This window comes from Macrosteles quadrilineatus, unplaced genomic scaffold (assembly GCF_028750875.1).
Source record: "Macrosteles quadrilineatus isolate MER2022 unplaced genomic scaffold, UCM_ALF_1.0 Scaffold_1__1_contigs__length_201487025, whole genome shotgun sequence".
NCBI classification, from domain to species: Eukaryota; Metazoa; Arthropoda; class Insecta; order Hemiptera; family Cicadellidae; genus Macrosteles; species Macrosteles quadrilineatus.
In genome coordinates this window covers 39200584-39215532 of record NW_026542594.1, presented here as the reverse complement: position 1 = coordinate 39215532, position 14949 = coordinate 39200584, and the positions used below count along the sequence as shown (strand labels likewise).

Sequence of the window (14949 nt, the reverse complement as noted above, 5' to 3'; positions counted from 1 at the left end):
ACGTCACGGACCTCAAGCTAGTGTCGTCATTTGATTATATTTATGATCCATACCACCGTTTATGTTCTGATATCTGTGGAATAATGCTATCAGCTATTTATTTATCTACTGCATTCAAAAGTCAACAGCTGATCATATGTCTTTTTTTATGTGTCAAATACTGCTTCCATAAGGATTACATTGAAACTTTGAGACCCAGTGGGGCGGATTCCTGAGAGACTTTTTTAACGCCACATAGATGTTGGCACTCACCGATATGGTCTTTATCACCATGCAAAATTTGAAAACGATTGATTCAGCCGTCTAGGAGGAGTTTGCGTATTACGAAATGCATAAAAGTCGACGTATAAGAGCTTCGCTCGCTCCGCTCAATAACACTTTCATAATTATTTGCAAATCTACATGAGTTGGGATTTCCAATAACCCATTAATTAACAAAATCGGTCCAGAGTAGAAGTCTAGATTTAGTTGTACAAAGTTGAACAAAAATATCTCTAACTCTGTATTTTCTCATTACTATAAATTTGGAGGTTGCTTACCTTTTTTGCAAATAACTTTTAAATGGTGAGGAAATCGACTAAAGTGGAAGGTGATATTCTGAAAGAGAATAAAATTTCCTACAAATTGATACCATACACTTCTTGGAAACACTAAAAAAGGCAACCAAAAGTCTCACTCAAATAAATAAACGGTATCAGCATTCTGACACATACTTTCTCCCATAAGTTTGTCAACAACCTTTATCATGTGTAAGCGGTGAGAGTAAATATGCGGAAACGGGATTTGTACAATTTTGTTCAGAATTTAAGGACTATAACATACCGTTCTAAATTTTTATCAAAATTGTTCGGGCCATTTTTGGGAAAATCCGATTTTCTGTTATTTTATGGGGTTTTTATGGGAAAATAACATAATTTACAATAACTTTTGAACCGTAAATTTTTACAGATATGGGATTTGTACCATTTTGTTCAGAATATAAAGGACTATAACATACTATATCTTGATCAAAATCGTTCTTGCCATTTTTGGGAAAATCCTATTTTTCCATTATTTTATGGGGTTTTATGGGAAAATCCCCATTAAAAATCAAAATTTATAAAAAATGATAAAAAACTATCAAAACTGTATGGACCATAACATACTATATTAAATCAAAACCGGATTAAAACCGTCTCACCTAAATAAAAAGTGTTAAAAACACCGTTTTCAATGTATTTCTTATGGAAAACATTTTTTTTTAGAAATTTTTCACCATAAATCATAACAAAAACAAACTTTTATAATTATTTGCAAATCTACACGAATTAAGCTTTCCAACGACCCATTAATTAATAAAATCGGTCCAGTAGAACTCTAGATTTAGTTGTACAAAGATTTTTAAAACTGAATTATATATATAGAACAGATATTAATTGTACTTTTAGTGAAACATTCATAAAAAATAAACTACTCTAAGTTTGCGCTCAGCTTAAAAAAAATGTTTTACACATTTGATCTGCATTCCATTTGATTAAAATTCTTAATTTATACAGGTGCACTAATGCAAGTCACCAAAGCACTCACTTGAAGATAGTGGCGCTCTCTCGATTGTTACTAGATTCAAGTGCTGCTTGTAGATTTCTACTTTCTTCCAAGATACTAAGCAGATTAAGTTCCTCTCTCCCCAACTGATATTCCAGTTCAGCCTGTTGGATTCTCACGTCTATGTTGCTAAACAAAAGTCAAAGTTAGTAAAACTGTTATTTGTAACACTAATAATAGGCTTATACTTCACATGTTTAGCTGATGTAGAAATCTAACTATCTTTATACTAAGCAATGATGTAGATATTAACAATGAGATTTGTATAAACTGGTTCAACTGTCAACCTCGCTGTCTCTCTTCCAGTATATTTTATAGAAATAGTAAAAAAAAAAACACTTTCTTTATAAATAACTAGCTGATGTACCTGTGCTTAGCAACGAGATGAAAATTCAGTTTCGAAGAATGGGTGTCCCCGTAACATCATAACATATATTGATAGTTAAAACTATCTCCAGGTTGATACAGCAACGGTTATAGAATCTTATTTTTTATTTCCATAATCAACGACATCGGTTTAGAATAAATAATCAATGACAAAGTTTTAGAATAAATAAACTTACCTCATAGTTGTGAAAAATTATTCTATTGTTTAATTTGTTTGGATCAGCTGTCTGAAATTTTGAAATAAGCATTTGGGAGTTCTGCTTGTTTATTGAAATGTCAAAGCAAAGGTAAACATTGTGAGTTTTCTCATGCTTCCATGGAGACCATGAGACCAATCATAATATTTACTTTTGAAAACCTCATCTCAAAACATTGGACGTCCAAGGTGTTAGCCCAAGAGGAACGCAACGGAAGTGAACAGGCCTAAGACATTCCTTTAGATATGTGGACCATCTTTGTGCTTAATTTTGGCTGTATTGGTTTGGTATTTTAGTTGTGAGAGCCGCTCAGGCAGACAGTCACCACCTCAATTAGTATAGATGTTATCGTTTTGTAGCCGAGCAAACAAAAACTACTGAAATTCAAGCCAGCTAGCTGTTCGTCTCATTAAACAAATCTCTCCACAAAATAAATCACGGAAAGTAAATACAAGAAACATCTTATAACACTTAAAACATATATTTATGCTTATAGTGTTACTCACAAGATGGTAAATATACAAAATACCCCCACCGCAGAAATCCTGCAGACTAAGCGAATTTCCACTTATCTAATTACATTTTTACTAAAATATTTCCATAAATAAGCATTTAATCCCAATTTAAATAGCATTAGATTGAACGAGTGCTTAGGTTTGCTGCTACGGGGAAGGTAAAAAGTGTTTTTGACCAAACGTCAATAGTATAGTATGAAATGAATAAATTTGCCAAATTTTATCAACATATATATCCAATATATATCCATAAACAAGTAAACTACAACAGTTTTCATTTTCTCCATAAGAATAACATAGGGAATTTTAATTTACACTTTTTTGAATTTTCTCTGTAACCATTAGGCATACAACAATGCTTCAATATACTAAATTATTTCTTTTTTTAAGCTCTACAAAATGGTTGGGAAAGATATTCCAAAATTTTATGTTTTTAGGGTAAAAAATGGGAATAACCCATCTTTACCCCATAAAATCCCCCATAAACCCCTGTTCCCATGGTCCGATCATGCTGGTTCGCGAACTCGTTCGAATAAATGTAGGTTTACACCAAATTTTATAACATATAAACATATATTTTATTCCATATCCCCCATCCAAAAGGGCGTCTTGAATCTTGAATGGCGTCCCTACTTATATCCTATTGGCTACCGGAAGCACCGGCCAATAAAATTTAATAAGTACAACTGGAATAGAAATTTACTTTTTCATTAATCAACTTATTTCTATTTTTACATTTTTCCTTATAAATAATTCTTCCCATGCATTCATTATACATATCCTTTCTTACAATTCTTTAAAATACCTAGACTATCCTCCATTTTTCCTATTGAGTGGCCATTTTGTAACAGGTGTTGTGCGACATTTGATCTTTCCGGTTTGTTGTTCCTCCACGCAGATATGTGGTTTTTGAAGCGGTTGACCAAGTTCACAGTCTGTCCAATGTAGAAGCTATCACAATCGTTACAAATAATTTTATAGATACCCGAAGCGTCGAATTTGTTACAATTTTCTATTTTGGGATGCAGTATTTTACTCATGGTGTTCTTGACCTGTAGGCTATTGAAACTCTGTATTTCTTGAATCTGTTAGCAGTCCTTTGTGTTTGTGCAGTCCCCGTGTAGCTAAATGTGACATATATCTGGTGTTTTCCTCTTTTATCTCTTCTAATGTTGTTCTGCTGTGTAGTGTATTCTGCCTATAATTTGATTTTCCTCCTCGACTTTCTTGCGATGTCCTCTATTGTCTTGATTCGAAATCCATTAACTTGAGCGATCTTCTTAATGGTGTCCAGTTCTTTCTTCCTATTGGCTTGGCTAAGTGGGATCTTATAGGCTCGGTACAGCATGGATCTAAAGGCTGCAGTCTTGTGGATTTTCGGATGAATAGACTTGCTGTTGTTTGTAGTGTCCGTTTGCGTAGGTTTACTGTAGATGTCAAACTTGATCTTGCTGTCTTTTCTCTCTAATGTGAGGTCCAGGAAATTGATCTTTTTGTTTTCTTCAAACTCGTTGGTAAAGGTGAGATTCGGATGGTGGCTGTTTAGTGTCTGCATCATCGTTTCGTGGTCTTGCTCCTGGGCTTGTCTGAAGATAATGCATTCAAGATTCGTACCATTCGCCAATTAGGTCTGATGATGATTGGAGTGTCCAATCTAAATCGATCACCACTTACCATCTTTTTTTCATTTACCATCTTGTGAGTAACAGTATAAGTGTAAATATATGTTTAAAGTGTTATAAGACATTTCTTTTATTTACTTTCCGTAAATTTAATAACACGTACAAAGAAGTTACTGTATTTAAAATAAATCATTATTTTACTAAGCGCACATCTGGCAGAGCATTCATAATTTACAAAATTCAAAAGGTACAACGTTATGGCTTCTTGCCCAAACTGGTTTAAATGTGTTTGAGGAACAGAACTGGAACGTATGGTATATTATAAAGTGGTTTTCGCCATGGAGGAGCCTTCTAAAGATACAGTGCAGTGTACTAGGATTGCTTTCATAGCAATGAAAGCCAGTAGAGTGGAAGGATCACGTTTCATGGTTTTTAATGAAGTGATAAATTTAAAACAACGTTCATAGATATAAGAGAAATTTCATCAATTTAACTTATCAGTTTGTCTCAAACATAAGTTTCATGAGTAAAAATGTGGACATTATTACATGCATATCCTTTGTAGGCTGAATGTAGCATCCAGCCGCAAGGGAGTGAGTGTGTTAAACAGGTTTTAAATTTCACAATATAGGATAAGAAGTTTGCACTGTTTAAAGTAAATACGTAATAAGACCGCATGTTTATAATAGGCTAGCCTATTTAGATAATACTAGTGGTTGTCCAGTGGTCGAAAACTTGACCAAAAATATGTAATGTACATGCATTGACTATTGGATACTGAAGTGTTTGAGGAAACTGTTTTGGTTGGGTACAGTGGCGGTTCCAAGGGGGGGGGCTATAGGGGCTAAAGCCCCCCCCCATGGGCTTTTCGAAAATTAATTTAAACATACATTTCGTCCTCACACGCGCAATATTATAAAACATACAGCAATGAAGTTTTGACCAAACTAAATAAGTGATTTAGGTATTAGTATTATACAGTTCCACATTGAAAAACGTTGTTGGACAAATAATAGCACGATGAATAAAATAATATTACCATTACGCATTACGCTATGCCTATCAGTGATTGTACGCATTGTCCTCTTTTTACAGCTGTCAATTGTTGATTAGATTAGATTAAATAGCGAGGGCCGAGCGGCGAGCGCGCGACAGTGAGAGGGGGGAGGCGGGGGAAACAGCTGATTTCAAGTTCATACTTGTCAAATCTTCTGCTAGCTACTATTGTAATTTGCACATACATGCATTACAGTCAGCTCAGCGGTAGCGCCTTTTTTTTGTTACTACTGTCGTGAGTTGTAGACCAAGTTACTGCTTCTGTTGGCTACTTCACATATTTTATGTAGTGCTGAAAACTTCAACAGTTAAGCAATGGAGAAAAAACGTAAGGGACACGGACCTTCAATCCTGTCATATTTCAAGAAACTAAATTCTGGCATAAACACCACCGCACCGACTTCTTGTGAAGAAGAAGCAGATTTAGACAAAAAGGTAAGGCTGAGTTAATACTTCTGTTCTAGTAAATTAGAAAATTATATAGTATATATATACAACGTTTATTATAACTGACGTCTCACAGTATTTTTGCAAACGATTTAATTTCCCACCTAAAAAAGCTCGTTAAGCTGTCAACAGGGCCGGTTCTAGGAATTTTTCAGAGTTAAGCGAACACCCGAATCAGCGCCACTTAGGATTTCCCCACCACCCCCCTCCTCAAACCAATAACATAACATAACCGTATTTGTGAATTTTTTCCCAATAATTTTGGGAAGAACTTTTTTATAAGTTTAGGTTAGAAGAATACTAGCAATAAAAGACTGTTTATTATTCACATAAATTTAACATTTTTACACTTTTACTCATCATATAAACTTTAGCAAAACCAAGGCCACACTAAAAAAAAACGGGCCGTAATCAAGGCCACACTAATGCTCGTCAAGCATGACGTCACGATAGAAGACGGCAATGACGTAATGTTTACCGTTTGTAATCAGCTGCTTGTTTTAATCTTTCCTTGGAAAATAAATAAATAAATAAAACCTACGTCATTGCCGTCTTCTATCGTGGCTTCTTTGGGCTGACTGGACCAAGGCCACACTAGAAAAAGCAGGCCATGCTTCAGGATCCATGACGTCACACTAGTGGATAGATTTCATTGATAAATTCATTGCCATCACCATTCCCATATGTTTTAGGTAAATAAACAAGCTGGCTGTTTGTAAGATTTTAATGGTAAGAGTTTAGTACAACTATCCACCATCCACCACTGTGACGTAGTGTTGCGCTACCCGCATGGCCTGTTTTTTCTAGTGGGGCCTTGACTGGACTCGCCACCAGATGATTTAAACAAAAATCTACTCATTGATTTGGCTTGTTTTTTATCTTCCTCTTCCAAATTCGCCTTACCCTTTTTATAATAAGTGCCAGACTTTTTTTTCTGCCATTGTTTTCTTAGTACGGCTCGCTAGATGTTTTACCCATTTATTCAGTTTATACTTTCTTCTTATTTAATGCGCTAATTATAAATTAAACTTAAAACACTCGTAATCATTCACTTATCAACAATCATGAATTATCAAAACAACGCCATAACGATACCGATACACGCTAATACACTAAAAGAGTGCAATACAACCATTGACTATATAACGTAATGCTCTGCTCTAGGATAAGAGTCAGAAGGGAGGGAAGGGAGGGGGAAGTTTCTCGTTGGGACATTTGGCGCTGCGCGCTTGCTTATCTCATCTCGAGCATGAGTGTGTCGTGAAATGAAACCCACAGGCGCCGCGCCGTACGCTGCCGAGCGTCAGCTCACTACGAAATCGAAACTGCAAATGGCATTGAGTCCTTGAGTTGTAGTGCTGTACAAATATACACATTTTTCAAGTGCTGTTGGTACAAACAGAATAAATGCCTTTATGGTGGTATACTTGAACTCTGAGCGAAAATAAACAAAATTACGTTGTTCACGTAAAAAAAATTTTTCCGTTGGCCACGGCGCCACTTTTTTGTGGCGCCATATGCGGCCGCGTAGTTCGCGTATGGGTTAAACCGGCCCTGGCTGTCAACTAGAAAAACTACTTTGTAAATTTGTTTTTAATTTTTGAAAACAATGAAGAGGTGAGGACTAACCAGAATAATATAATTTACAGACAGAGGGCGACGATTTAGAACCAGAACAAAATGCTCCAATAGAAAACATTGGTAAAAGTTTACCTAAACCTACAAATATTTGTGACATCTCTGGAGTGGCAGGTTCTTCAAAACAGGTAATTGTATATATACATTGCATGTATGTATATTTAGAAAAACCACTCCAAAATTTGATGACGGTTTTTATGACAGACGTCCTCGGACAACGCACAGTCATTTTGCACACGATCTAATTTTACACCTTAAAAAATCATTACATAGCTTGTTAACTAAAAAAAATCCTGGTTTAAGCGTTTTAAATTTTAGTAAAAAATGAAGCAATGAAGAGCACTAATAAGAATAATATTATTTACAGGGAGAGGGCGAGAATTCAAAACCAGTACATGTACAAGATGCTCCAATGGAAGAAATTGGTAAAAGTTTACCCGAACCTAAAAATATTAGTGATGGCTCTGGAGAGGCAGGTTCTTCAAAACAGGTAACCCCAGATGACTGTTATTTTTATACTTGCTCTGTTCTGTAAATACATATTTTTTCCAATTTGGTTCAGGTTTTAATCGGTGATTGTGATTATAGTGTTGTAGTACATTTGATATTTTTATTTGTATTTAATTGATATAAATCAATATATATTTTTAAACCGTGTCTCTGGTACAACATCTGTTTTGTATGAAATTTAAATATGTGTTTGAGCTTGAGGTGATTTTTTAATGAATTCTTATCAGTTACCGTGACCGCGCCATATCCGTGAGTTCAGTGTGGTGTACATACTTACCGCTTGCTACTACATCAGTGCACACGACCGTCTGTCTCACTTCTGGTTCTCGGCCAGTGCGTAGCCGTAGTTGTTACATATAACAATGATAGTATTTGACTAGTCTCAAAACTAAGTCTCCTGTGTTTAAGGTAGTATACATATTCACGTTGATGCTTTTGGGGCTATCACAATTACACATATTGTAATGCTTTAAATATGTACTAAAACAATACAACACAATCCTATTACACCACACTATTAAGTTTTTTTTTCTTTTAGAAGACAGGAGATGATTCAAAAGGTGATAAACATCGGCAGAGTTTTATTGAACCCAATGATATCGGAAGGGCCCTTAACAAACCCTCAAGTGACGAAGAAAAGCAAACTTTCTTAGAAGGTAGTTGGAAACCTTCCATGAATTATTCGTTCCCTGTCCAAAAAGAAGGGAAGCAAAATAAAAAATTCAAACATGAATGGCTCAACCAGCACAAATGGCTCTCATACAGCCAATTATTGGAAGGAGCTCTATGCCATGTCTGTGTGTTATTTGCCCCTTCAGGTGCAGGCATTGGATCACAGGTAAGAGACAATAAATATTCACAGTAAACTATAACACACGAATACAGAACACAGTTGTCATAAGCGTCATAAGTTAGGATCTGGAATGAATTGTTCAACATGAAATTCGGGCCACTTAAAACTTAGAGAATTGGCGTTGCAGTACAATTTAAAGCACACAATTGGTTCAAGAGTGCGACGTTGCTATTTGCTCGCCTCCGGCCCTCAACTTACTGTAGACAATTTTAGGTGATAGTGGAATGTATTTTCACTTGAATTTCACACTTTGTTAATTAATATTAAGTACCTGGGGACCGAGCTTTGCTCGGAGAAAATTATTAGTTTACTCTGAAAAGTATTGCAGATACATGAATCCACTCCCAATCTCCACACTGCTCACCTTCACTACTTACTTCACCACTCCCTACGTCGTGGACATGTTTGCCCTCCTTCCCTATATCATTTTAGAATTGCAGATACATAAATGCCACAGACAGTTCCCACACTCTGCACTGCTAGCATTACTACTTCCTACACCATTTCCTACGTCATGGACCTGTTTTCCTCCCTTCTTGTAGCATTTTAGGATTGTAGATACCTTAATGTAATTCCCATAAACAGTTCCCAGACTCCAGACTGCTCACCTTGACTACTTCCTTCACCACTTTCTACGTCTCGGACCTGTTTCTCTCCCTTCCATTGGCATTTTAGGATTGCAGATACCCTAATCTAATCGTCATTAACAGTTCCAACACTCCGGGATGCTTGCCTTTACTACTTCCTTCACCTCTTCCTACGTCGCAGACCTGTTTCCCTCCATTCCTATAGCATTTTAGGATTGTAGATTCCTTAATCTAATCGTAATAAACAGTTTCCACACTCCAGACTGCTCGCCTTTACTACTTCCTTCACCACTTCCTACGTCGCGGACCTGATTCCCTCCCTTCCCATAGCATTTTAGGATTGTAGATAACTTGATCTAATCGTTATTACCAGTTCCCACACTCCGGACTGCTCACCTTTACTACTTCCTTCACCACTTCCTACGTTGTGAACCTGTTTCCCTCCCTTTCCATAACATTTTAGGATTGCAGATTCCTTAATCTAATCGTCATAAACAGTTTTCACAATCCAGACTGCTCGCCTTTACTACTTCCTTCACCACTTCCTACGTCGCGGACCTGTTTCCCTCCATTCCCATAGCATTTTAGGATTGTAGATTCCTTAATCAAATCGTCATAAACAGTTTTCACACTCCAGACTGCTCGCCTTTACTACTTCCTCCACCATTTCCTATGTTTTAGACCTGTTTTCCTCCCTTCCCATAGCATTTTAGGATTGCAGATTCCTTAATCTAATCGTCATAAACAGTTTCCACACTCCAGACTGCTCGCCTTTACTACTTCCTTTACCACTTCCTACGTCGCGGACCTCTTTCCATCCCTTCCCGTAGGATTTTAGGATTGCAGATTCCTTAATCTAATCGTCATAAACAGTTTCCACACTCCAGACTGCTCGCCTTTACTACTTCCTTCACCACTTCCTACGTTGCGGACCTGATTCCCTCCCTTCCCATAGCATTTTAGGATTGTAGATAACTTGATCTAATCGTTATTAACAATTCCCACACTCCAGACTGCTCACCCTTACTACTTCCTTCACCACTCCCTATATCGTAGACCTGTTTGCCCTCCTTCCTTATACTATTTTAGAATTGCAGATACATAAATGCCACAGACGGTTCCCACACCCTGCACTGCTAGCCTTACAACTTCCTTCCCCATTTCCTTCGTCATGGACCTGTTTTCCTCCCTTCCCATTACATTTTAGGATTGCAGATACCTTAATTTAATCGTCATAAACAGTTCCCACACTCCAGACTGCTCGCCTTTACTACTTCCTTCACCACTTCCTATGTCGTGGACCTGTTTTCCTCCCTTTCCATAGCATTTAAGGATTGCAGATACCGTAATATAATCATCATAAACAGATCCCACACTCCACACTGCTACCCTTGACTATAGAATCAAGTAATCTTCAGTATAATCTTTGCTCAATAGTAACAACTGATGTTTTTCCTTTTGTACTGTATTTTGTTTTGCTAGTATACTGTGGATAGGCAAATTACAAGTCTTTTGTTTACTTTTTCCTTGTTATTTAATTCAGCCAACATGGTTACCTAGCAACCCATAAGACTAATATTAAAAAAAATGTGATTTTCAGTTTCATTTTTCTACGTAATTAGATTTTTGTTGGCAGATCAATTGCAGTAAACTCGTTTTTAGGCCAGAAATAAACTATATACAACATTTGAAGAAAATCGTCGGAGCCGTTTTCGAGATCTTGGTGCAAGCATACCTACAAGCAAACTTTGCTCGTATTAGAGTATAGGATATAGCATTTACAGTAAAATGAATAGTACAGTTTTTTTTATTGGTTGCTTGCGGGTGCTGTGAGGACGTATGCATCAGGTTGCTTACATCGGTGTATATACTCTCCGGAGTTTTATATATCGATGGTTGCTTATTGCTTGTGGTCTGTAAAGGTCATTGCGCCCCCACCCTTCTTCGCGCACAGCATTGGCGTCTCCCCCGACCCTCCACAGACCACTCCCAGCACACGTCATTTATTGTCAGGTTGACCGAAATGTCATAACATCGTCCCGTTGTGACTTGCGGGGCACACAATTGCAATGTAATATACAATCAACAATTTTTAAAATTAGCTGCCTAGCCATCATTTTACAATATTTGTTGCTGTTAAATATTGTTTATGTTGTTTAAACTCAGTAATATACAGTATTTAGACCATTTATCGGCTCGATTAAACCGCGACCCGGCTACTCACACTCGGTTAATCAGAAGATGTTTGAAAGGCCTAATGAAGATATTATATTTTCATTTGAAATTTTGAATACATGGTCAAGGTGGTCTAATAAAATCTGAAACTTTTAAACAGTGTTTTCTAAGATGTTATTTTATTTAGAATTCATTAACACATTCAACTATTTATTCGTTGTATTTACCCTATCCTACTATTTCAGGCTTTGAAAACGTTTGTGAAAGAACCGATGACAAAATACAAAAATGCCAAAGAAGATCTGGTTCGCCATGAAAAAACAAAATATCATCAATTTTCAATGGAAAAGGCTGTTGAATTAAAAAAAACAATGGATTTTCCGGAAAATAGAATTGATGTGGTGATAGATAGCAAAAGTAGTAAAGTCATTGAATTGAACAGAAAGCGTTTACGGCCGATTATAAAGACAGTCATCTTCTGCGCAAGGAATAATCTACCACTACGGGGGCATCGTGATTACGGATTGATTCCTGAATTCAGACAAACTATCGAGGACAGTTTCAGTTTGGGAGGTAACCACAGGGTATTTCAGGGCCTTTTAGCCTTTCGAATTGATGCAGGTGATAAAGATTTAAAACACCACTTAGATACCTGCAACAAAAACAGTAGTATGATAAGTAATACTGTGCAAAATGAAATAATAGACTGTATTGGAGAAGGCATAAGAGACAAATTAGCAAACGACATAAAAAGGCAAAGTTTTACTCCATTTTGTGTGACGAAACAACAGACATCTCCACTAAAGAACAAATGACGTTTTGCGTTAGATACGTCAATACAGAAACCTTTGTTATTAGAGAAGACTTCATATCTTTTACAGATTTAAAATCGACGACTGGGGCTTCAATTGAAGAAGCCATTAACAAAGAGCTTGAAGCATTGGGATTGAGCTACAAGTACCTTTGTGGCCAAGGCTACGATGGAGGATCCAACATGGCCGGAAAGTTCAAGTGGGTACAGGCCCGCATACTAGAAAAACAGCCTTTGGCTATATACACACACTGCTTTAGCCACTGCTTGAACTTAGCAATATCAAAGCCGTGCGAAACCCCAGCGTAAGGAACATGATGGGAATTGTGGGATCATTATCGGCATTTTTATCTGCATCAGCCAATAGAATGAATGCTTTGGAGGCGGTTATCTCACAACTTCCTGTCACAGAAACCAAAAAAACAAAGCTAAAAGCCATGTGCCCAACTCGTTGGGTCGAGAGGCATGATACCCTAATTACTTTCAAGGAATTGCTGATCCCAGTGGTTACTTTACTTGACAATCTGTCAAGCAGTAAAGATGCAAATGCTGAAACTGCAAGCAAAGCTTGTATGTTTAGTTCTGCAGTTTGGAGGGGCGAGTTCCTTGTTGCTCTAGAAGTTACTGCCTATTGCTTTTCCATCAATATAGGCCTTAGTGAACAGCTACAAAATCCTAAGGTCGATCTAGCAGTAGCGTTGAAACACGTTACAGATGTGTTGGAAGTTTTTCAAAATTCAAGACGGTCTGGGGAACTAGAGTTTGGTAATATTTTTGAAAATGCCTTATGTGTAGCGCGGGAAATTGGGAGCGACATTTCCATGCCAAGAAGCTGCTCTAGACAGACCCATCGAGAAAATGTTCCTGCATCAAACGTTGAAGAGTATTTCAGAAGGTCCATATTCTGTCCAGTAATGGATCATTTTGTTTCGGAGCTAGAAACACGATTTTCACAAAACTTCCGAACCATACTACCACTTGAAGGTTTGCTGCCTTCTTGTAGGTATAAATACAGTGAAGAGGAAGTACTGAAAGCAAGTAGCATTTATGAATCCCACCTAGACAACGCAGCATTTCTCAGATCAGAGCTAAAACTTTGGAGAGCAAAATGGGAAAAGGAGGCGGCATTGCCAGCAACTTCAATAGAAGCTTTAGAACTCTGCAACAAGCAATTTTTCCCTAACATATTTACACTCCTACAAATATTTACGACGATCCCAGTCACAAGCAGTACTGCGGAGAGAAGTTTTTCCACTCTTCGTCGCATCAAAACCTACCTAAGGAGTACAATGGGCCAAATCAGACTAAATGGACTGGCTTTGGAAAACATCCACAAAGAGGTGGAGATTGATGTTGAAAACGTTATTGACATTTTCTCACTAAAAAAGAAAAGACGCATGCTGATGTCAAACTGGAACGAAGATTGAAGAGGGAGAACTAGTAATACATTGTTGTATATAAATGTATAAAATAAATAGAGTATAGTAAGATGTGGATAACAATGTTTTTTATTCTATAAAGATCAACCTAATTCATGTCAAATTTGTATTGGTATATATATGTTATTTATATATATGTTATGTATGTTATTTGTTTTGATTGAATTGTTTGTTGGTATTTATTTCATAAGAAAAACAAAAACAATTCAAGCATGGTTGAGAATATGGCCGCAGTCGTAGCCTACACTACACTACAGCATGTTTTGAAATTCATTAATGCAATCGTCATTGTTAAATTTTTTAAATTTCTACTTGCAAATTGTCTACTTGTCATAACAAATAGCAGGTGAAATGGGAGGTTTTTGTACAATTTAACACAGTTTTAGACGTTAACAATGGCTTTAGAAAGTCACCAAACGGCCTTGAAAATAAAAAATTTTGAGCAAAACTGAGATCGTGATATTAACAAAAAAACGGATTGACACCATCGTGCCGTTGAGGGTAGGGGCCATCGAAGTCCTGACCGTTCGTTCTGCCAAGTACCTTGGGGTTATGGTGGACAGCAAGCTTAGATGGCGGGATAAGATTTTCCGTACGGCGGACAAGGCCGCTAGTGTTGCATCAGCCTACCGAACAGTGTCCGAACCCGCCGTCCTGGTGGTTGCTGGAGTCATCCTCGTCAAACTTTTAGCGGCGGAGAGAAAGGCAATTTATCAGCGCCGTGGGGAGGACCAGGCACGAACAGAGGAACGCACCCGCACCTACCAGCTGTGGCTGGTACCAGGAGAGCTGGGAACAGGAGACTCGGGGACGCTGGACCAGGCGACTGATACAGCAAGTCCAACCTTGGGTTAATCGGCGGTGCGGAGAGGTGGACTTCTACCTCACCCAATTTCTGACGGGTCACGGCTTTTTTCGGTTGTACCTGTTCAGGATGGGCAGAGCAGTGTCACCCGATTGCATATACTGCCCAGGCATTCCCGATTACGTGGAACATACCTTTTTCCACTACCAGCGTTGGGAAAGGCCCCTTCTTGAGGATCAACAGTTAGTAGGACTGCTGTAGGTGGACACGGTCAGACCGATGATGACGGAGGGTGAGGACAATTGGACCTGTGTGTCACATTA

At 37.6% G+C, this 14949-nt stretch overlaps 1 protein-coding gene across 3 annotated transcripts in view; it reads right to left on the bottom strand.

Annotated features, from left to right (window-relative positions):
* LOC128982790 (uncharacterized) overlaps nt 1-14949 on the bottom strand; it is a 176566-nt gene that overhangs the window by 19273 nt on the left and 142344 nt on the right. For all 3 annotated transcript variants that reach the window (XM_054401793.1, XM_054401795.1, XM_054401794.1), the window contains one exon: nt 1567-1713. In XM_054401793.1, the coding sequence (XP_054257768.1) occupies nt 1567-1713 (147 nt within the window). The remainder of the gene's footprint in view (nt 1-1566; nt 1714-14949) is intronic.